The sequence below is a fragment of the Equus przewalskii genome, chromosome 2, assembly GCF_037783145.1.
Source record: "Equus przewalskii isolate Varuska chromosome 2, EquPr2, whole genome shotgun sequence".
Taxonomy (NCBI): domain Eukaryota; kingdom Metazoa; phylum Chordata; class Mammalia; order Perissodactyla; family Equidae; genus Equus; species Equus przewalskii.
In genome coordinates this window covers 54,298,812-54,321,699 of record NC_091832.1, presented here as the reverse complement: position 1 = coordinate 54,321,699, position 22,888 = coordinate 54,298,812, and the positions used below count along the sequence as shown (strand labels likewise).

Below are 22,888 nucleotides of genomic sequence, written 5' to 3'. Positions count from 1 at the left end.
TCTGTTCGTGTGACACTTTCTGTGGCACGATTTGCCTCCGTGGGTTGAATAAGATGGGGGCACTCGAGCACAGAGTGAATATTTATGAGGCATATGTCTCCCTCTATGCTTTTAAAGATCGTAACTCTTCTATTACTATGAGCAAAGCAGAGGCATACATCATATAACCTTCTCTCTCCAGATATAAGCAAAAGGAGAAATATCTTTTTCCTATTTGCCCTCAATCAATTTTGAACTTTCCTCTAGGACTTTCTCCTCACAGTAATCCTTATCTGAGTCCTACCCAGCGCCACAGTGGCATCATGTTTCACAATGGGAATAAGATGCCTAAGGCATTTTTGATAAAAGTGACACACCAAATAATGTGAATGGCCCCGCCATCAGAGGTGTGAAATTGGCCATGAGTGGGCATGTATGTACATGGGATGGAAGGAGCTTGCCCACTACTTTGTCCCCTTCTCGACCCCTTGATCCCACCAAGATCCCTTGGAGATCAAAACTTATGGGACACCAAAGGTGCATGAGAACATTCCTCCAGAGCATTCCCCAAAACATCTTTGCTTTAGGTGCATGGGCAGCTGCCCAAATGGGCCGACTGCAAGTAGCAGTTCATGACGAAGTAACTGAATGAAGGCACCACTCAGGTAGGGTTCTGATCCCTACCTAGAAGATCTCATATACGCCCATAGGCAAATAACATAAATTTTACAGAAGGAAGTTCAAACGTATCTCAAAAGAAAAACAAGAGAAGTCATATTCTTTTTGATAAGATTACATCTGAGATGTGAATTTTCACCAGCTCTACTTTTTTTTTTCCTGCTTTTTTTCCTTCCCAAATGCCCCCAGTACATAGTTGTGTATTTTAGTTATGGGTCCTTCTAGTTGTGGCATGTGGGACACCACCTCATCGTGGCCTACTGAGCGGTGCCATGTCCACACCCAGGATCTGAACCCTGGGCCGCTGAAGAGAAGTGTGCGAACTTAACCACTCGGCCACGGGGCCAGCCCCTCACCAGCTCTACTTTTTAATTAGTTTTTCTTGTCAGCACACTCCTACTGCTACACACATCTTTTGAAAAACACATCTCAGGAACATCTGTGCCCAGCAGTGATAGCTGACAAACTGTACTTAAGGTAAAGGTCAAAGAGATGTGGGAAGTGACCGGCACTCTCAACAAAATGCCACACAGCCTAATCTGCTTTCAAGACTAGTGCCATAATGTTCACACGCAGTCCTTGTCATAAAATCCAAGCTGTTGGGCTCCCTGCCTCTGACGTTTGTGAAAGGCCCTGTTTTTATAACTACAACATGGTGAGTGCTGAATTACAATAAACTTTTAATTATCTTGACTAATTGGGTAACGAAAGTAAATGAAAGTCACGAATACATCAAATACCTTATTTCAGCATATACCCAGTCAACTTTTACACATTCTGTTAATAACTGATTTTTAAAAATCAATTTTGATTTTCTTTGTCTCTCACTCATCTTATGACCACTGGGCGTGGTTGACCAAATAGAGAAGGAAATGAATAGAAAAGAGAAACAATAAAGGGATGTCAAGGTACCAGGCTGACTAATTATTACACAGGATAGGCAGATGTGACACTCCATCTTCTCGAATCGGATGCTCTGAAAGAGTCCGACACGACCTTACTGTATCATATAGTCCAACGCAGGGTTTCTATTACCTCACCTCAGAAAGATGCTTATTAACCCTCTGCTTTGAAAAAAATCTTCAAACGCACTCTTTTTTATGTCTCTGTTAGAAATTTTTGTCAGCTATGGAGCCAAAATTCAGTGCCACGTAACTTTACCTACCCGTCATAATACTGCCCTCTATTCTTACTCAAAAAAGCCTGCTTTATAAAGATGAGATTCAAAACATGTACAACTCAAGTCATAATCCATTTTTATTTCTTTTCATATTATAAGGGAGTGAATTTCTTGATTAAGGTGCATTTTAAAACTGGCCTTATTCTACACAGAAGAAATAACACAGATATGTTGGAGGCCTCCTCTATATACATGCACAAATGCTTCTTTTTATTTCTTTCAACTTTTCAGGATTGCCAACTTCCTCTGGTTCCAATTCGACTGTTCGTGCAATCCTTTGGGTCTTTACAAATTATACTGAAGTAATACAAAACGCTATGCTGTGCCTGCCTCTGCAGAGCTTGGAACGCCTTTGAGACATTATCTCATTTTGTTATTTCCAACGGGGGCCAATTGTGTTATGTTTACCCCAGAAATCACTGTTAATACCAGCCACCCTCTCTTGAGCTTGTGAGTGGTTTATGAGCTGAAAATGAGCTAACCGATGGCTATGAATCAAAGGCAGGAAACCAGTACCCCTTGGTGGAACAGACCCTGCCGTGCAATCACCTGTGACTGGAATCTGGTTAATCACAGGAGAGGAGAGCCTCATGGTAGCAGGGATGCTGAAACCTTAGTGTTCAAAGCACTTTCCTTTCATCACTTTCAATTCAGAAGTGACCCGATTTTAGATTAAATGACCCAGACACGAAGAGAGTTTAAGTGTCCTGCCCAAGGACGGTTAACCCAGAGAGGGACAAAACTATCTAATCTACGGCCGTCCATCTCCTTCCCCCGCCCCATCTCTCTCAACAACCTCTGCTCTTTTCTGCCCATAGCTCTTATAAGTATCTGAGCTTTTTCTGTTTACTTACTTTCTTCACTTGTTTTTGTCTACTCCTTGAATGAAAACCCTATGAGAGCAGGAACCTTGCTGCTTTGTCACTCCGTTGACTTCAGTGCATAGAACATCTTTCGTGCTCGATAAATGTACTTGACACATAATAAGAGCATAAAATTTGCTAAGCAAGTACTGTTGAATGAATCAATGACCACAACTGGATCTCCTTTTCAGCCATGCCTATGGATCTAGGGTGGGAAAGAACACTCAAGATGGAGAACAGTTGTCTCCATCTGTTGCTAATTCCCTTGTCTGGTTAAAGAAGCAAAGACGTGGCAATGACTATGGGTAGGCCAGTGCCAAAGCTGAAGAAAGGCAAGGACGTTTGCTTCAGTCCTTGAGGATGTGGTCCCTGAAAAAGTCTCTGGAGGCAAATAATTCTTGGGGGCCTATAAAAGAAGAGCAGGATATAGCTTCTCCATCAATTCTACTCCCTTCCCTCATTTTTAATAGCAAATGAAGATCAGGGGCAAGGTCACAGAAAGAAACTGGTGATAAGGGATGAGGGAAAGAAGCCCTCTCTGTGGGTGATGGTCTCCTATTCTGAAGCCAAAAATTCAAGCCATCAGTCTGGTGGGTCCCCAAAGAGTTAAACCAGAGTTCCCACATGACCCAGCAGTTCCACTCCCAGGCATATACCCAAGAGAAAGGAAAACATACGTCTACCCAAAAACACGTACACCAATGTTGATAGCAGCACTATTTACAACAGTTGACAAGTATAAGCAACCCAAATGTCCATTAACCGATGAATGGATAAACAAAATGTGATACATGCATACAATGAATATTATTCAGCAATACAAAGATGTAAGTACTGACACAGCTACAATACAGATGAGCCTCAAAAACATTATGCTAAGTAGAAGTCAGTCACAAAGGATCACATACTACATGATATGTCCAGAATAGGCAAATCTGTAGAGACAGAAGTTAGGTTGGTGGTTGCCTGGAGCTGGGGGGTAATGACCACTAATGGGTACAGGGTTTCTTTTAGGAATAATGAAAATGTTCTGAAAGTAGACAGTGATGATGATTGCCCAACCCTGTGAATGGTGTACTTTGTAAATAATCACTGAATTGTAGACTTTAAATGGGTCAATTGTATGGTATTTGAAATATATCTCAATAAAGCTGGTATTAAAAAAAAAAAAGCTCCTGCAGTAACTCCTTCCGCAGTCTACACAGGGCAGGGACATGTTGGAGCCCCCTGTATTTCCCTCAGGAGAGCAGACAAGCAGTGCAACCCTGTAATATCGGGGGTTTCGTGGAGGTGACCCCACCCCCCCTTACTCTCCACACTCGCTTGCCTTACTCTAACAGGCTTGCCCTAGTCTTCTATTTTATCTTCCCTCATTCAACAGACTTTTGCTGAGCACCTCCTGTATGCCAGGGGCTACGCTAGGCACGGGCCCTGCAGACAAAGAGAGAGCAGGCTCTGCTCTGCCTTCAAAGAGTTATCACTTTCGTAATTATTCATTCAACCACAGGGCAGGAAACAGCCAGAGGAGAGCCCTAAGTGGTATTCTGCCATGGGCAGAAAAGGGCAGAAAAGAATTTTTCGTGTCTGGGTTCCAGAAAGGTGGACTCATGTCCACACCGGAAAAGGACGCATGGGTCTGGTATGCAAATCTCAAAGGTGGGGCGGGGCACTGTGCAGGTGGGGAGCCCGGGGGTCAGATCTGACCAGAAGCCAAAGACACAAAGCCCCGGGGCCATGACAGGGTGCCAGCATCGCCCTTAAATTCCATCTGGCAAACCTGTCGGTGTTTCCACTTTGTTTATTTTTTTTAAAGGAAAGAGGAGATGGGGGAGGAGGGAGAGCACACAAGCTATTACTCAGCATTTCCATCCTGTTCGATGTTTCACAGCACTCCTGCCCTCGCTTAGTCCTGAACTGCCGAAAATAATAAAGGAATTTGAGAACCCAGCCAAGAACTCTAAGTACTTAGCAGATATAAGAACCTATCACTGCATCTGGCAAGGCGGGCACTATTAAAAAAATTAACCCGATCAAATAAACACTACTTAAAAACATAATTCAGCATAGTAATCTCTGTAATGCTGACACGTCATCCGGCGGTTAATGGTTAATGAATTCAGTAAGCTGATGGTCTAAATCTGCCCATTCACACCTTGGCACACACCCACTTTTACAGAATGGGCACTGACTTCCTTCTTTGAGATAAAAGAATTCCATGGCTGGCATACCAAGTATTTTATGGCAGCAATTAACAAGAAAATCAGCTTCCTGCTGTCAGGACTATGCGCAAGATCACCATATTCAAGGTGCAGCATTGATAAAGTAACAGTGTTTTGTATGATTGTCTATCAGCTGGGCCAGCATTCCGGGTGAGTTGCAATACCCTAGGAGCACTGTGGCTTTTGGATTCATGCTCTGGAAGGTATTTGAAATGGATGTGCTTGTGTGTCTGTGTTTATATTTATACTCCACCAGGCTCAGTGACCACCTTCACTTGTTCCACAGGAGTGCTACCTTTAGGAGTGATCACTGGTCAACTGGGAGAATACTCAGCAAAGTATAAATAGTATGCACACTTAAAATTTCCATTAATATGAATCCTATGAGACAAAGCGCTTCAATTAGCTATTTCAAAAAATATGTTGGGGTCACATAAAAAGTAAAAAAGAATTTTGAAAACGTACTTTGAAAGACATCATCTACTTTATTTCAGATAAACTCTGCACTCTTCCCTGCTACACGCTGCAGGACAATTAGAAAAGCCTGACAACACAACACACAGACACACAAACACACACACACACACACTTAAGAGCTAACATGGTAAGGTGAAGAACTGCCAGGTCAAGATCTGAAAAAGACCAAAACTTAGAGAGATGAGGTCAGCATTTGGCTTTGCTTTCCTCTTGAGGCATCTGCTGAATTAAGAAAAGGTTCCTGAATGGCTGAGAAGCTGAGAAACATTTCTGATGGCCTTGTGGGGCCAGGAGAACAAAAACTGGGGCCCTGGACTGCCAATGAGTTGGCGCTAATTTCAGACAAAATAAACTAAGGCAAAAAGCATTACTACTGATAAAGATACAGATAAATGGTTTAATAAACAGGGATTACAAGTTGGAATTGTTTAATAGAACAATTCTAAAATTGTATGCACCTAAACAGAAGTCTGAGAGTACATAAAGCAAGACACTGACATCACTGTGCAGAGACACAGACAAACTGCAATCATGGTGGAAGATTTAACATAGTTTTCTCAGTAACAAAACAGCAGAAAAAAGTTAGCATACAGCAAATTTGAAAAAAATGAGAAAAATCAGAATCTAATTTTCATCTATAGAACTTTGCACCCAAGGATCCTAAAATTTATTCTTTTCAAGCCCACATGGAAGAGTTACAAAAACTGAACATATGCCTTTTAGCTGTACAATGGAAAACTATGTGTCCATAGAGACTAATTAAGAGTGAATTAATCTGGCCCCTGACAAAGAGGTATGATTTAGTAAGGCTGAGGGGACTATTGTGTCAATATGCAAAGGAGTCTTGAGAAGATAAGCAGACTGTCCCTAGTGACTTGGTGACTTGGGGATGCCATGGAATCGATGCTTGGCTGGACCTGAGATGGAGAGTACGAAAGCAGAAGAGAGAGAATAGAGTGGGAAAAGTCCACACAGCCCTCCCTCCTTTTTCTCTGCCCCTGGGAGCTGCACAATTACACTCTGAGTTGTATGGAAGAGAGAAAGATAATACAAAACCCCGGTCCTCTGCCTACCACTGAAGGGAGGCAGCAGTAATGGCAGAGTCTTCTGTGTAATCAGGCAGATGACTTACCTTTTCTATAACCAAACCCTGCTTCCTTTCCTCCTGGCTTCGCAACTCCACTTCCCCATCTTATGTCACCCTGTCTTGTCCTAGGAAGCTGTGCTGGATTCCAAATGACCACCTTTGCCATTCCACCATCATAAGCATTTGTAAGTGTGGCTGGACCCTGCAAATCCCGAGTTCTTGTTCTAACAAGCCTCTCTCTATGAGAAAAATCTGCCTAGCTTCCCACCACATTCCTATCCCAACCTTCAGAGAGAGTAAATGGGCCCTAAAGGTAGTTCTTTGCTTTGATTCTCAACTTCAGTGGCCTGTTGTGCTCTGGGAGTTTGGATTAGAACCATGGAATGTGGAGGAGTCCTGCTAGGATTCAGAGAGCTGGAGCTGGAGCTGGAAGCCTGAGGCGGGGTGGGGTGGGGTGGGGTGGGTGCAGACATGACCTGTGCTTTTCAGAAAAACCAGGAGTCCTGAGTAGCACCCCACAGCCCATTTACAGGTTAACTGGAACCACCTCCCTCGCCTGACCTAGTTGCAGGAAGGACACTAGTAGGCTTTCTGGACCTGCTGCAGTGCTGACCTAATTCTCTGAAAGAATCTCAGCAACACCAGTCAGTCTCTCCCTCATTTCTCCCCCAATCTGGCAACATTTAGTGCTGAGTAGAAAAAACACTTAATCAGCAGTGCTTCCTTCGAGCCACCGCCAGCCCAGTGTCCACGTGTCTGCTCCACAGCACTGCGTCGGATCCTTCTGCCTCCGGTGGTTGGGCACCACATACTCACCAACAGTGATTGTGGTGCCTGGGCATGTGTGCACTCATGTGTTCAGCTGGCTGTTCTGAAGTCACCCTCCGTATGAGACTGTACACCCTGAGTACTTCCTGGATTTTCCCAGCACCCCTTCAGGAAGTAAGTGAAGCACGCCAATGTTTGCTCTGAGGGCCTTATTAATAAGTCAGTTCCACTGTTTTCCCTTCCCCCCTGTCTGGCAGACGGCCAACCAGACTTACCCTCATACATCTCCAGGATGTGAACTGTGTCTCCAATCTGCAAGGAGAGCTCCACATCTTGAGAGGCATTGTAGTTATAGATCGCTGGAAATGAGAAATAAAAGGGGGAAATGGCATCAGTGGCAGGGAAAATACAAGTCACTAAATAGCACATTCAGTGGTTAGTGAATCACTTATTCAACAAATAACCCTCTGTTTAATGATTTCATGCGAATCACCCACTATAAAGCAGAGCACATTCTCCTGGACCCCTATTACTGGTATTTTACAGTCTTTCCTCCATCCAACAAACACTGGTTGCTTGCCTACTAGGTACCACATACTGTGTTAGAGACTGGTAACCGAGTGACGAAACACACACACTTGGTCCCTCTCCCGGCAATTTTTATAGTCTAGGAGGGGAAGAAAGATATTCAACATATTACAGAAACAACTACTTAATTAAAACTATGACAAGCTTTATGAAAGAAAAAAACAGGCTACAATGAGAATATACTGTGGGGGTCTGTTGATCGGTCCCCTTGTTCATCAGACAACAGCCAGCCTACCCCACCACTGAGCTTATGATCTCAAAGTCATAGGACAAGCCATCTCTCCATTTCCCTGATACAGTAATTGGTAGCCAAAGGGTCCCACTTGTGAGTCCCATCTAACCTCCAGTAACAGGCTGACACAGTAACAGGCTGACACAGTAACAGACTGACACAGGGTGCAATAGAGATGGCCGCTTTGCCCCAGTTCTCAGCACGCTGGGGAACTGGGTTGTCCCAGCACTTCCTCATCAAGGTGATCTCAATCTCCACAGTCCTTCGGACTGGCAATGACTGGGCCACATGGAGAAAAACAGTAGACTAAACTCTCATAACTCACAAGGAAGAAGACTATAAATAACCCAATGTGAAGATAGGCAAGAGCTCTGAATAGACATTTCACCAAGAATCATATATGATGGCTAATAGCACATGAAAAGATGTTCAACACCAATGTCATCAGGGAAATGCAAATTAAAACCACAGTGAGATACCACTTCACACCCCCTAGAAAGGTTGTAATTTTTAAAAGGCAGACAATTGGCAACAATGTGGAGAAACTGGAACTCTCATACATTGCTGGTGGGAATGTAAAATATAAAGATACAGCTTCTTCAGAAAACAGTTTGGCAGTTTCTTAAAAAGTTAAACATGAATTTACAATACAACCCAGCAATTCCACTCCCAGTTATCTACAAAGAGAAATGAAAACACGCCTACACAAAAACTTTATTCACAGCTGCTGTGGTAGGCAGAAAAATAGCCCCCTAAAAGATTACCATCAAATTTCTGGAACTTGTGAATGTTACCTTATGTGGCAAAAAATTTCCATAAATTAAGGATCTTGACAGGAGGAGTTTTCTCTGGATTATCAGGGTGGGCTCTAAATACAATCACATGTATCCTGATAAGAGAGAGCCAGAGGGAGTTTCAACAGACTTAGAGAAGAGAAGCCAATGTGAAGATGGAGGCAGACAATGATGTAATATGACCTCAAGTCAAGGATTGCCACAGTCACCAGCAGCTAGAACAGGCAAGGAACGGGACCTTCCCTAGGGCCTCTAGAAGGAGCACAGCCTGTCAACACCTTGACTTCAGACTTCTAGTCTTCAGAATTGTGAAAGAAGTTTCTGTTGTTTTAAGGCACCAAGTTTGAGGTAATTTGTAACCAAAGCCATAGGAAACCAATATGGCAGCATTATTCACAATAGCCAGAAACTGGCAACAATTCATCAACTGATGAATGAATGAATAAAATATGGTATATCCACACAACAGGATATTACTCAGCAATAAAAAGGAACACAGTATTAACACATGCTACTGCATGGATGAACTTCAAAAATACGATGCTGCTGGAGCTGGCCCCATGGCCGAGTAGTTAAGTTCACGCGCTCCGCTGCAGGCGGCCCAGTGTTTCGTTGGTTCAAATCCTGGGCATGGACATGGCACTGCTCATCAAACCACGCTGAGGCAGCGTCCCACATGCCACAACTAGAAGGACCCACAACGAAGAATATACAACTATGTACTGGGGGGCTTTGGGGAGAAAAAGGAAAAAATAAATTTAAAAAATATATATGATGCTAAATGAAAGCCATATGGGAAAAGCACATCTTAGGTGACAAACAGAAATGGCGAGCAATAGGATATGTTGGAGTATATAAGGAAGACATTTGGTGTAAACCTAATTCAGCCTGACTTTGTTTTTTCAAAAGGGCCTGACATGGCCATTGAGCATGCATTGTATATCTGCTTTAAACATTTGCCATGGCAAGAACAATGCCCTCAACATAAAGGTGCAACTTCCCCCGACACTGGCAATTCCATAGGGATAAGCATCTCTCCCTAGGCTAGGAACTGATGCTGTGCTCTCCTGTGACCACCCAGCTCGAGACAACAGAACTGCCACACTGCTGTGTCCACCAAGACAGCAGACCTACTACCTGCTATGTCCATCAATTGCTGTGCCAACAGAGTAGTCTCATGACTATTGTAAAAGGGACATTTCAATCATACGTGAAACATCCTCTTCGAAGGTATATTACCACTCTGTATATCCTACTTCTTTGGTGCCCTTCCTTCCTTCGGGAAGGAAGGCCCAGGGCCATGGTCCTCACACTTTGGCTCAGAATAAGCTCACCCAAATTTTCATTTATAGATTGGTTATGGATTATTTTCATCAACATAGACTTCCATTTACAATGTCCAGAATAGGCAAATCTATCAAAGACAGTACAGCAGATTATTCATTGCCTAGGGCTAGGGGGTGAGAAGGGTGACCGAGCACAGTAGGCCCCAGGGAGATTTTTGGGGAGATGGAAACATCTAAAAACCAGATTGTGGTGATGGTTCCACAGCTCTGCAGATTTACTAAAACTCATTGAACTATATCCTTAAAATGGGGGGATTTTGTGAATGTAAATTAGACTTCAATGAAGCTGTTTTTTAAAAAAGTAGATTTATTTCCTGCCCTCACCCTCTTGAGGAGTGATCTGCATCCTTCCACGAAAAAAGACCCACCTTAAAGATTCAGTTCTATGCATCTACCCAATGACCCAGGGAACCCATGATGTTCCCTGCTTCTGCAGCTCTGTTGAGCACATGAGGATGGTCCCTCAATCCATCTGCCAGATCCCACAAGGTCATCAAAAAGGGAAGAAAAGTGTCCCTGTCATCGCCACTTGTGGGTCCTTACCGCTCTTTCCCGAGCCTGCAATGCGTCCTGTATCTGCAGCTTGACCCGAGACTCTTCCTTACATCACAGCCAATCTATCAGGGAATGGAAGGAGTGCACCTCCAGCCACATCTTTTTCAAGCGGCCTCTCTTTTTGAAGGGAATCAACCTGCTCTCAGATTGAAACAGGAAGTAGTGAGGTTGCTGTGTCACAATGTGTTGTGCATTGACCAAGCTTCATCTCTTCCTCATTCTTAGTCATCAGGAAAGTAAGCAGAAGCTCTAAAAGGCAGCACCTGGCAGTGGTAGCTCCAAGCACAAACACCTACCAAGGACTGTTATAAATACACGCACACACACACACACACCCCCCATAAACCCAACATGTTTCCTTAAATCCTAGATTCCTAAGCCTGAGAATCAAAGTTCTCCAAAAATTATTCTGGCCTTAATTATCCACGTTGGATTCCATTATCTACCAAACTCTACCCTCTGCTCCAGTCAAGGCTTGTACTCTCCCCTAAATTCTGTGCTCACCCACAATTTATCCTGCCTGGAACAACGGCTTCTCTTTTTCTTCATAACAATCCAAACTCACGTTCACAATTCAATTCGACAAATGAAATGACTACTGACTCCCTACTAGCCTGCATGGGTCTCTTTCTTCTCTCTTGTCCACAACTTTTCCTTCCAACACAGTTTACGTTATTAATCACAGACGATCTTGTGTTATCATCTGTCACCAATCAGAAGGTAAACCCCTCATGAAGAGGGACCTGGTTACACATTACTTTTGTGTCTTTCACATTTCAAGGCACTGGATTAGACCCCAAGAAGGTGCTCGAGGCACAACAGTGACTTTTATAAAATCCACCAATCAATTCAGTTATTCACCACTTCTTCCCCAAACTCCAAGATTCTTCTCCTTTCCTCAGAAGCAGCAGCTGAGGTTTCCCACCACTCAAGAAAAGGATATGAAAATCACCTCTCCTGCCAGTTTTTGCTTTTTACACAGGAGAGAACCTGCCTTTCCAACCCAAGCTTTCAAAGATTCACATGGCATGCACATCCCTTCAACGACGCCTCTCACTGGACTGAAAAGTCACGGGTTAGAGGACATTGGTACTAGCTGTTTCATGTCTTTGGGCAACAAGACTCCCAATCAGTTATAGCTATCATCTACTCATTCCAACTACGCATTTGAGAACGATGCCTTCCCTCCCTCTCCTTTATACACCTCATTCCTGTTGTATTTTATGGTTTCACTTCCATATATAATACGTATGGAGTGGATGCCAAGTACCAGATTATTTAATGAGGAAACTGAGACTCAGAGGGGAAAATGCCCCGCCCCAAGTAACCCAGCTTTACAAACTGTCCTAACGCTGCTCCTGTGACGATCCACCACCACATTTTACCAGGCTGGTCCACCAGGGTACGCCCTGGAACAGCTTGGAAACCAGGAGAAGAGCCTGACAGACTGTCAACGTGCTGTCTACCTTAGATTTGTCTCAGGAAGCGAAAATCCAACTTCCAAAACCAAGCTTTATCATACAAATTAGTGACTGGTGGTCACATTGTCTGCTAGCCTGGTGCCATTTCAAGGACGGGCATACAACTCATACACTCAGCGGATCACGTTTTCTTCCCAGAATGTGAATAACCATTATAGAGGCAGACAGAGAAAGCGGAAACAAAGGAAATCCTCAGGCTTACACAAACAGAATTGAACACTCAACTCTCTCACCTACACAAGCACAACCTTGAATGAGTTACTCAGTACGGGCCTCAGTTTCCCATCTGTAAACCAGGCACTGGACCAGATGACTGTAAGGGTCCCTGTGCCTCCCACATCCTCTGATTCATGAGGTGATGACAAGAGGCAAGAGAAACAAGTTGTACCATTTTGAACTAGCAGGCACCACCACAATCTCTTGTTTTGTCTGAGGAAATTAAACAAGAACAGGGAGTTGCTGTCTATAAATCGCCTTGCTGGCTGCTGCGTGCAAGGTTGAGAAAGACGAATTGCTGGAATTCTTCCTAAGCAGCTGACTGTTTACATCACGAAAGTGTAATTTTGCAGAGCCAAGTCGACAAGACAGTATGTCTACAAACGTAAAATAGTTTGCATTTTACCAAATCTTTGATTTGGCCTTTTCTTTTAAACCAGGCTTATCTGAGAGAGGAAAAAAGAGAAGAAATTTGAGGTCTCAGGATTATGCAGCAAGAAACCAACAGAATAGACTTATAGGCCCTGAAACGAGGATCAGTCCTGATGATGAAAAGTCTGTGGATTACTAGTATTTAACCTTTCTAATAAATTAGGTTCTTTCCTGAACCCTCAAATTACAACCCCCTGAAGAATAACTAAAACATGACATTTCTTATTAGCCGTTTGGCAGAATCTTGTATCCAGGAAACACAGAATGAGGTTCCTATTTGAGTTGTCTACTATTCTGAATATTAAAAAGATGACCAAAAGTGATCATTTTCTTCATTATCCTGATCTGCCTACTTTAGCCATCAGAACTGTAAAAACTAATAAGGTACATCTCATTTTTGACCTTCACTTTGGATTTAATGCAACGATGTCCTAGAAGGCAAGTGGACTTTGTTCCTTTGCTCTTTACTTCCAGTCTACTACAAGGAACAGAGAATCAGATTCAACAGGAGGTATGACCCCATGAAGTAAAAAATCTATGGTTTTATGCTGACCATTCCAATCACGCTCCAAACTAGTCTCTTCAGGATGAGAGGACCATCCTGCTGCGTCTCTCCTCAGAACCATCCAGGCCAGGGGCCATCAGATGACGACACAGACCTATACGTCTCACCCACAGGGGCAGGCTCTTATAGGATTTAATGACCAATTTATTGGTTATTCTTTAGAGATCTCTATTTTAAAGATTACATCTACTTATAGATAGAATAGATAAATATATCTTTTTTTCTTCTTCTTCTTCTCCTCCCCAAAGCCCCCCAGTACATAGTTGTATATTCTAGTTGTAGGTCCTTCTGGTTGTGGCATGTGGGACGCTGCCTCAGCATGGCCTCATGAGCAGTGCCATGTCTGTGCCCAGGATCTGAACTGGTGAAACCCTAGGCCGCTGAAGCAGAGCGCACGAACTTAACCACTCAGCCACGGGGCCAGCCCCGATAAACATATCTTTAATGGGAGAGATATTTCACAGATATAGACTCCACTATGGTTTATTTATTTCCTCACTGGTATCAAGGGATTACCTACAAACGATCTCATTTAAATTAATATGAAATTAAGTTTACATGAGATACTTAAGGAGGAAAGCTAAAACAAGGGAATTTAAAATTACACCAACAAAAAAATCTATGCTCAACAAACACAAGGAGCTTTTCTGCACAGCTTCCTTCTCTAAGAAAATGGAGGCAACAGTCTATTCTTCATGTGGTTTTGTGTGAAGCCCAAAAGGAGAATGTATGCAGAGCCCCGAGGACTATGACTAACACCTGGTAGCCACGAGAAAATGGCAGTCACCTTCCCTTTTCTCCCTTCCCCTTTCCTGCCCTGTCCAACTTCCCACTTGGTGCATGGGGGCACCCACATCCTCAAAGATAGACATGACCACCTTTACCAATAAACCAGTGGATCACTGGTGCAAACTGGGAACCAGGAAGGATGGTAGCGCTAACAGAACAAGATGGCCTCAAGAGTCCTTCCAAGGTCAAGGCTGTTGGACAATACATGCAGGTGTCGTCCGTAAGGACAGCAAAGCCATTTTATTGCCGGCAGCTAAGTACAGAGCTCCCCTAAGAAGCAGCATGAGAGTCAGGGAATATTTCAGTATTTTACCATTTTCTTGCTGCCCCTTCCAAGCATTTCTGCAGTGAGCCAAGTGAGGAACCCAGGTGTTATTCAGAATACCAATGATGCCTCAATCGTGCACTCACTGTAGTACCCTCAATCTGGATATAGCTTTGAAGGGACACCTTCTAATGGCATTCATGCCTATAGTCCTATTAGCTTCTACTCTTTTCAATTGGTCTCCTTCTTGTTAAGGAAAAGTAAAAAAGAAAAGAATCTGAGAGCAACTAAGGCAGGGTTTGAATGATGAAGTAAAAACATTAACTTATTAACGAGCCCAGAACACTTTCCTCCAATCGAATAAGGTATTACTATCACTTCTTCTTGGTATACATCCTTATTAAATAAAAATTAAACAGATCGAAGATAAAAATGGTCAGATCTAAGATTACTACATCTAACTGAGAAACTGAAATCATAATTAAGGAATAGAGAATCAGAAGATAAAAGCCATAGATTACTGTGGAATCTAGAACAAGCACTTTGAAATGATAGTTAAAATGTGAGTGACTATTTTCTCCATATGCACATGAATCTGAGACCAAACACAGTTCACTGAGAAAAGGAATGATCCCCAACCAGGCTGGAAAACCCATCAATTTAAAAACATCAACCTGAAAATACAAATACAAGAGCGGCAGCTTTGGGCCTGGGCTTACTTCTTAACTGGGGCCTGTTCCAGGACAAGCCTTGCCCCATGGCTCACATTCAGGAGGGTCTCAGAACTGAACGCAAGCTTCTTCAGTATTATATACACCGAAGTCACGTCCCACAGAGGGCACAGTGAGAAAACAGAATGTATGTATATGTGGCTGGAAGGACAGCGGACTGAGAAGAGCAAACAGCTGAGGAGAAAGCCAGATGCTGAAGAGATCTGGGAAACCATTTGTTCAAATCTCCTTGTTTCGTAAATAAAGAAATGGAAGCCCAAGGGGTGTGTGTGTGTGTGTGTAAAGCTGAAAAGTGACAGACGAAGCTGAACCCAAATTATACTCCGGTCATTGAAGATACTTTTCCACAGCTTGGCCAAAAAAGTAACACCCTGGATTCTCAGGCAAGCCATTTATTCTTTTCGGGCTTCAGTTTCCTCATCAATAAAGTGACATTTGTGAACTCGCATTTTATCTACTTCTTAGGTTATTGCAAGAATAAAATGAGAAGAAACATGAAAATGAGTATTGGTAATGTCTTTGGAACCAAGATTTTTAGCATAAAAGAAAAGATTAAGTCCAAATATATATTTATATATATATATATACACACACACACACATACATACATAATAATTCTGGGCTAATTTATTTGAATTGGAAATGTCAGTATGAATTTGGAATACTTTTCTTTCGGCAAAAAAATCCATATTTCACTCCCACTTGTGGCCACAGTAGACCAGAGAGCACATCACGGATCAGATGAACTGTCTTAAACATCTTAAATATTCTGTCTTAAACATCTAAAAAATGGGAGAAATATACGACACAACGATTTTCAGACACTGAACAGCACGCAACGCAGAAGAGTAACAGCTGAGAAAAGAGCAGCCGATGAGCTACGTCTGCAATCGCCTCTGCTTACTGCTTGAAAAGAGTCTCCAGGCAAAAGTGCAGGGAGGAGAAACCCAAACAGAGCCCAAGAGTCGCCCTGAGATGGGAGAGAGCCGAGAATGCGGAGAGGTCAAGGCGGCTAGCAGGTGCAGGGTGGAGAATCGGCGAGGAGCGGGCCGCAGGAGCCTGCAGCTGGTGACTGGTCAGCACGCACGTGAAGAAAACTCCAAGGGCCACGAAAAGAACGGCCGGAACAAAGAACAGGAGGAAATTCCCACCCCGCACACAGGGCTGGGCACAGTTCACATTCTCCACCAGCAGAGTCGAGACACCCTGGCATATGGCGCCAGTGGGCTGAGTACGGAGACGACGGTCGCCTTGGTAGGGCGACTAAACCAGCCCGAGACCAAAGGCTGTGCTGGTCCCACCTGCAAAGACCAAAATATGGAAAAGTCTGTTCAATCTCATTTCTTCCTCCAGTCCGAAGAAAGGTGAATACAGTATTTCTACGATTTAATTTTAGAACAAAGGAAAAAATCTAAAAATTTCAGATTGTATTTCACTATTATCACTTACATTTAGAAAAATTCACCTGAATTACGCTTCTTTTCACATACATTTGAAAATAACCAAAGGTAGAGCAGAAAAGTTTTGCAAATTCAACATGCCTCTCCAGTTATCCCCAAAGCATTAAAATACTTTAGGCACGAATGTTCATGAAAAGAAAACATCGTTCATAAAATATAACAACGTAGCTTACAACACAATCTAAATGTTAATAGCAAAATATTTTTCCAACCAGAAGTCTAGGCTTGCTTGTTTTCTGGCATTTAAAAATAGAAATCACTCTAAAACTAGTGGAAAATATATTTCCTGGTCCTCCATACTAGCATGTTATATTTTATTTCAATATAATAAATTGGTGAGGAAGCCACGACCTACAGTACTTATATTTGCTCCAAATGGAAAGTGTTACAGTTCCAGCTTCTGCTTCCACTTACTGTAAACCACAAACAGAGAAGGACAAAATCAGGTACACCAAAAAGCAAGACATTTTATGACAAGTTGCACATATCACATACACACACCCCCCTCACTCCCCGCTCACAACTCCAACCCACGCCCCGTCCCAGAGGAAAGTTTTTACAGTTTCAGAGCATAGTACAGTTAAGGAGAAAAACCAAAGATCGTTCTATTTCAGTGAGATGACTGGGGACTTTATTCTCTGAGTGACTCAGGCTTGACACTACAGAATCATCTTAGCCTTGCTACTGTCCACCTCCACTCCCACCATTTTAGTCTTTCCTTCATCCTGTTGAACTTGGATTACTACATTCCAGTCTTAACCGATGCCCCTGCCTCCAGTCTCTCCTCACGTATAAAATGGGACAGGTAATAAGAATTATGTCATAGGGCTATTGTGGAGATTAAATTACACTTCTACGAAACACTCCCCACAGGGGAAACTAGCTGTTATTGGTATTATAACACTATTCTGCATAACCATGTCACTCCAATACTTTTTTAACACTACGTATAACGTCTTACCCCCAGCTCAAAAATCTTCCGATTTTCTACTGATGCATACGATTTCAGAATTTTCAAAGCTCGATCCTGTCTGAGTCTTCTTTGGTGATCCTCTTGCTCGAATGGCCCTCTCTACTTTCCTCCATTTGACCAAATCCTATCCATAAAGTAAGCTTACAAAAGGCCAACTCAACAAAGCTTGTCCCGAATTTCCCAGCCCTCAAAGGCTTCGCCACGTCAGGGGTCACAACGCTCGGCCTTTTCCAAGCAATTCAGAGCTTCACCAACACACGCTGCTGTGTGATGTGACCTGCCCAGGTCGCTCCTGGGGCTCAATGCAAAGAGGAGTCCCACACCAGAGGCTCATGTGCCCGTAAGGTTCTTGACACTGGCCTTCGTGAAGGGGGTTGCTCAACAGAGACAAAAGAGGACCTGTGTAGATTAGTTTCTACTTATATAAATTATAAGAGCTTTTCTCCCTCACTGAAGCTCCTCAAAAGGGAGCTCAGAGTGTTCCCAATAGCATCCTTTAGTCAGGTCCCGTCCGACACCACCCTACAGGTCCCGCCTACACAACACTCTACAGGTCCCGCGGGCACAACACTGTACAGGTCCCATCTATACACCACTGTAGACAGACAGTTTTTTTCTTCCTATACTTTGGGTTTTCTCTTTACCTATACTATGCTCTGATATTGTAAAAATTTCCCCTGGGGCAAGGGGGTGGGTTGGAGACGTGAGTGTGGAGTGAGGCATTTGTGGGCATGTGATATGTGAAAACGTGTCAAGGATGGAGGATATGGACAGCACAGCTCCCTAACAAACAGGGCCAAGTCTGGGTTCTCTCTATCTTGATAGTTCTTTGGCCCTTTCAAGAAATCACGAAAGGGGTAAAGTTAGTTGCCTAAGCTGAGAGCCATTTTTCCCCCTCTCAATTCTCTGTCATCTAAGGGGAAGTTTAACAATACTGTTTTTATCAGAAATATTTGAATCTCCTTTTCGTCATCATACTTTATGCTTTCTATTTTCTGGTGTTTGTTTTGCTTTCTCTCTCTTGCTCTGGGGATTCTGGTTTCTGTTTTCCCTTCTGGTACTATAAGGTAATTCTCTTTATAGAAAGGCTTTACTTGTATTTGTCAAAAATTGGAAAAAGTTCAAATGCCCTTCAACAAGAAAATGAATCAACACGCTGTGGTACATCCATACAGCGGAACTCTACTCAGCAACAGAAAGGAACAACTATTGACTGCCTCTCAAACGCATTCCGTTAAGTGACACAAGCCAAACCGAAGAGGACACACACGCCATGTGATTCCATGTAGGCAGCAGCCTGGAAAAGGTCACACTACACGGGAGGAAGACAGACCCATGGGCGCCAAGAGCTGGGGTTGGAAGGGGCGTGACTAGAAAGGGGTGCGGGAAAAATTTTGTGAGTGATGCAAGTATTCCATGGAATGGGTTTGTCAAAATTCACAGATCTAGGCACTAAAAAAGGTGAATTTTACTGTATGTAATTTATACCTTGATTTTTAAACATTTTAACAGAAAACTTCATTCTACTTGCAATTGCTTCACCACTTTAAAAAAACCTCTTGAACTTACCTACCTTAATTATCAAAACCTTTAAGGAGACGTTAATCAATCAGGACCCTTTCACATCCTCAGAGCTCTCCTCAAACCACTTCCTAGTTGTTCACATAATCTGGCAGTTTCATTGCATAATATATAGTTAATGGATCATTATTATTTATGTACTTTTTCAAAAAGTACTCTTGGATGCTATTTTGTATCTATATTTAAAACAATTAGTCGTGTGTACTCTTATGTCTAATTGGTTTCTGATTTACCACTAGTCTTTTTATAGCATTATTTCCTCATTCTTACATTTTTTGGGTTGATCCTTAGGTTGTCTAGAGTAAATCTCTACTATGGTCTGAATGCTTGTGTCTCTCCAAAATTCATTATGTTGAAATCCCAGCCCCCAAAGGTGATGGTATTGGTAGGTGGGGCCTTTGGGAGGTGACAAAGTCATGACAGTGAAATCCTTGTGAATAGGATTAGTGTCTTATAAGAGAACCCACAGAGCTCTGTCGCCTCTTCCACCATGAGAGGATACTATAGAAGTCTACAACTCGGGAGAGGGCCAGAACCCAACCATGCTGGCACCCTGATCTGACTTCCAGCCTCCAGAATCGTGAGCAATAAATTTCTGCTGTTTACAAGCCACCCAGTCTGTTGTAGCAGCCCAAACGGACTAAGACACTCTCCAAGTCATTCATTTAAGTTGAGCATATATGTGGCACTCTTTCTTGGCTCTTGCATCTGTGAACTTCTGTTGCCTTCAAGTTCAGCTGAGTTTAGAATTTGGGGGTCAAAACCTTTTTGTTCAAAAGATTGGAGAACACAAAGAAGACCCAAGTAAGCAGAAACATCCCATGTTCCCCTAAGAAAAGATATACTATTAGATCTCAATAAATCTCAAAGCTCTAAATAAAACAGATGCTAAATTAAATTCCAATTAAAATCCCAATGGGTTTTTAAAGATTTGATATATAAATGATAATGAAGTTCATCTGGAAGAAGAAATGTGTGAAAAAAAGTAAGAATATTTTTTAAATGCAGAATTAACAAAGGGAGACTTGTCCCAACACATTTTTTTAAAAAGCTACAGTAGTGAAACCAAGGTGATTGTTCAGAATAAATAGATCAGTTGAAAAGAATTTTTAAAATCCAGAAATAGACTTGAATATAGGAAAGTAGTAAATGATAAAACTGCCAATTCAAACAAGAGGGAGTAGAAATAATTTATTCAATAAATATTGCCTAAATAATTGCTTTACTGGATAGAGAAAAAGATAAGTTTGATGTGCCTTCACACTACATATGAAAACAAATTTTAGACAGATTAGGGATTCAATACAAAAACTAAAATGAGGGCTGGCCTGGTGGCACAGTGGTTAAGTTTGCACGTTCCACTTCAGCAGCCCAGGGTTCGCCAGTTCGGATCCCGGGTGCGGACCTACCCACCACTTATCAAGCCATGCTGTGGCAGGCGTCCCACATATAAAGTAGAGGAAGACGGGCATAGATGTTAGCTCAGGGCCAGTCTTCCTCAGTAAAAAGAGGAGGATTGGCGGCAGATGTCAGCTCAGGGCTAATCTTCCTCAAAAAAATAAATAAATAAAATAAAATCATAAAAGTACTAAAAAAAGGATACAGGGTAATATATTTATAACTTTATAAAAAGAAAAGCCTTTCTTAGCTGATGGCCAGGCTAGACTGCAAAAAAGACTGCAAATTTGGTCAGAAAAAAATTTAAACTCCCATAGTACAAAAGGCCATAAAATGACAGAGAAAATGAATCACAAGCAAGGGAAAAAATTACAGCATACTGGCATGATCATATTAATAAATGCCAAAAACCGTTTGACAAAATCCAGTAAGCATTTGTGATATTATGATTTATAATAAGAAATAAATTTGCTCTTCATCCCCATTTATGGCACAGAGCTCCTAAAACCCTTGTAATTTCTTAAGTGATAAGAGCACAAGAAGCATCTTTGTTCTAATATTTGGTCTTTGACCCCAGTTCCTGACACAGTGCTTCTAAAACTCTTGTTATTTGCAGGGTGATAGGAGTGTCTTTTGTTCTAACGAGGCCACTCCGGGTGGGCTCCTGGATGGCTTCTGGATGAGGGCTACTCCCTGGAAAGACCAAATCATGGTTGGAAGCTTGTAATTTTCAGCTTCACCCTCCAATCTCTTGAAAAGGGAGAAGGGCTGAAAACATAGTGATCGATCATGTCTACAGGATGAAGCCTCCACAAAATCTCTAAAGTACAGGGTCTGGAGAGCTTCCAGGTTGGTGAGCATGCGGAGATAGATGCTGGGAGAGTAGCTCTCCTGGAGAGGGCAAGGAAGCTCTACGCGCCTTCCCACATACCAGGCCCTACGCTTCTCTTTCATTTGGGTGTTCCTGAATTATATCCTTTTATATAAATCAGTAATCTAGTAAGCAAAATGTTTCTCTGAGTTCTGTCAGCCCCTCTAGCAAATTATTCGAACCCAAGGAGGAGGTCGTGGGAATCTCTGATTTACAGCCAGTCACTCAGAAGCTCAGGTAACAGCCTGGGCTTGCAACTGGTATCTGAAGAGGAGTGGCAGTCCTGTAGGACTGAACCTGTAATCTGTGGAATCTGACACTATCCCCGGGTAGATAGTATCAGAACTGAGTTGAATTGTGGGACACCAAGCTGGTGCTTGCTGGTGGCGGTATGGGAAACCACTCCCCTACACTGGGATTGGTACCAGAACCAATTTATCAATTCATGATAAAAAAAAATCTCAGTAATCTAAAAATAAAGGGGCACTTCCTCAACTTGATAAATTTCTACAAACACCCTACAGTTAGCAGCATACTGAATGGTGAGAAACTAGTTTTCCTATTAAACAAGTCAAGGATGTCCCCTCTCACCACTCCTTTTCAACACTGTACTGAAAGCCCTAGCTAATGCAACAGGATAAGAAAAGGATAAAAATGGCATATAGATTGGGAGAGAAGAAATAAAACTGTCTTTGTTTGCAAATGACATAATCACCTACATAGAAAATCCAAAGTATCTAAAAAAACAAACAAACAAACTCCTGGAACCAACAAGCAAATACAGCAAAGTTGTAGGACACAAGATTAATATACAAAAGCCAATCACTTTCCTATATACCAGCAATGAACAAATGGAATTTGCAATTAAAACAATACCATTCATATTAGCAACTCCCAAAAGGAAATACTTTGGTATAAATCCAACAAAATACGTACAAGACCTATATGAGGAAAACACCAAAACGCTGATGAATGAAATCAAAAAAGAACTATATAAGTGGAGAGATATTCCATGTTCATGGATAGGAAGGCTCAATACTGTCAAAATGTCAGTTCTTCCCAACTTGATCTATCTACATTCAATGCAATCCTAATCAAAATCCCAGCCAGTTAATTTGTGGATATTGACAAAATGATTGTAAAGATTATATGGAGAGGCAAAAAATCCAGAACAGCCAGCACAATTCTGAAGGAGAGCAAAGTTGGAGGATTGACACTACCCGACTTCAAGACTTACTGTAAAGCTACAGTAATCAATACAGTGTAGTATTGCTGAAAGATACATAGATCAGTGAAACAGAACAGAGAGCTCAGAAACAGACCCACACAAATACAGTCAGCTGTTCTTTGACAAAGGCGT

General features: G+C 42.4%; 1 protein-coding gene across 3 annotated transcripts in view; it reads right to left on the bottom strand.

Moving 5' to 3' along the window:
• DOCK5 (dedicator of cytokinesis 5) overlaps positions 1-22,888 on the bottom strand; it is a 203,587-nt gene that overhangs the window by 140,979 nt on the left and 39,720 nt on the right. For 2 of the 3 annotated variants that reach the window (XM_070607172.1, XM_070607174.1), the window contains exon 2: positions 7,527-7,610. In XM_070607172.1, coding sequence (XP_070463273.1) covers positions 7,527-7,610 — 84 coding nt within the window. Of the gene's footprint in view, positions 1-7,526; positions 7,611-10,754; positions 10,909-22,888 lie in introns of those variants that run through there. The other variant, XM_070607178.1, reaches the window with a different exon arrangement.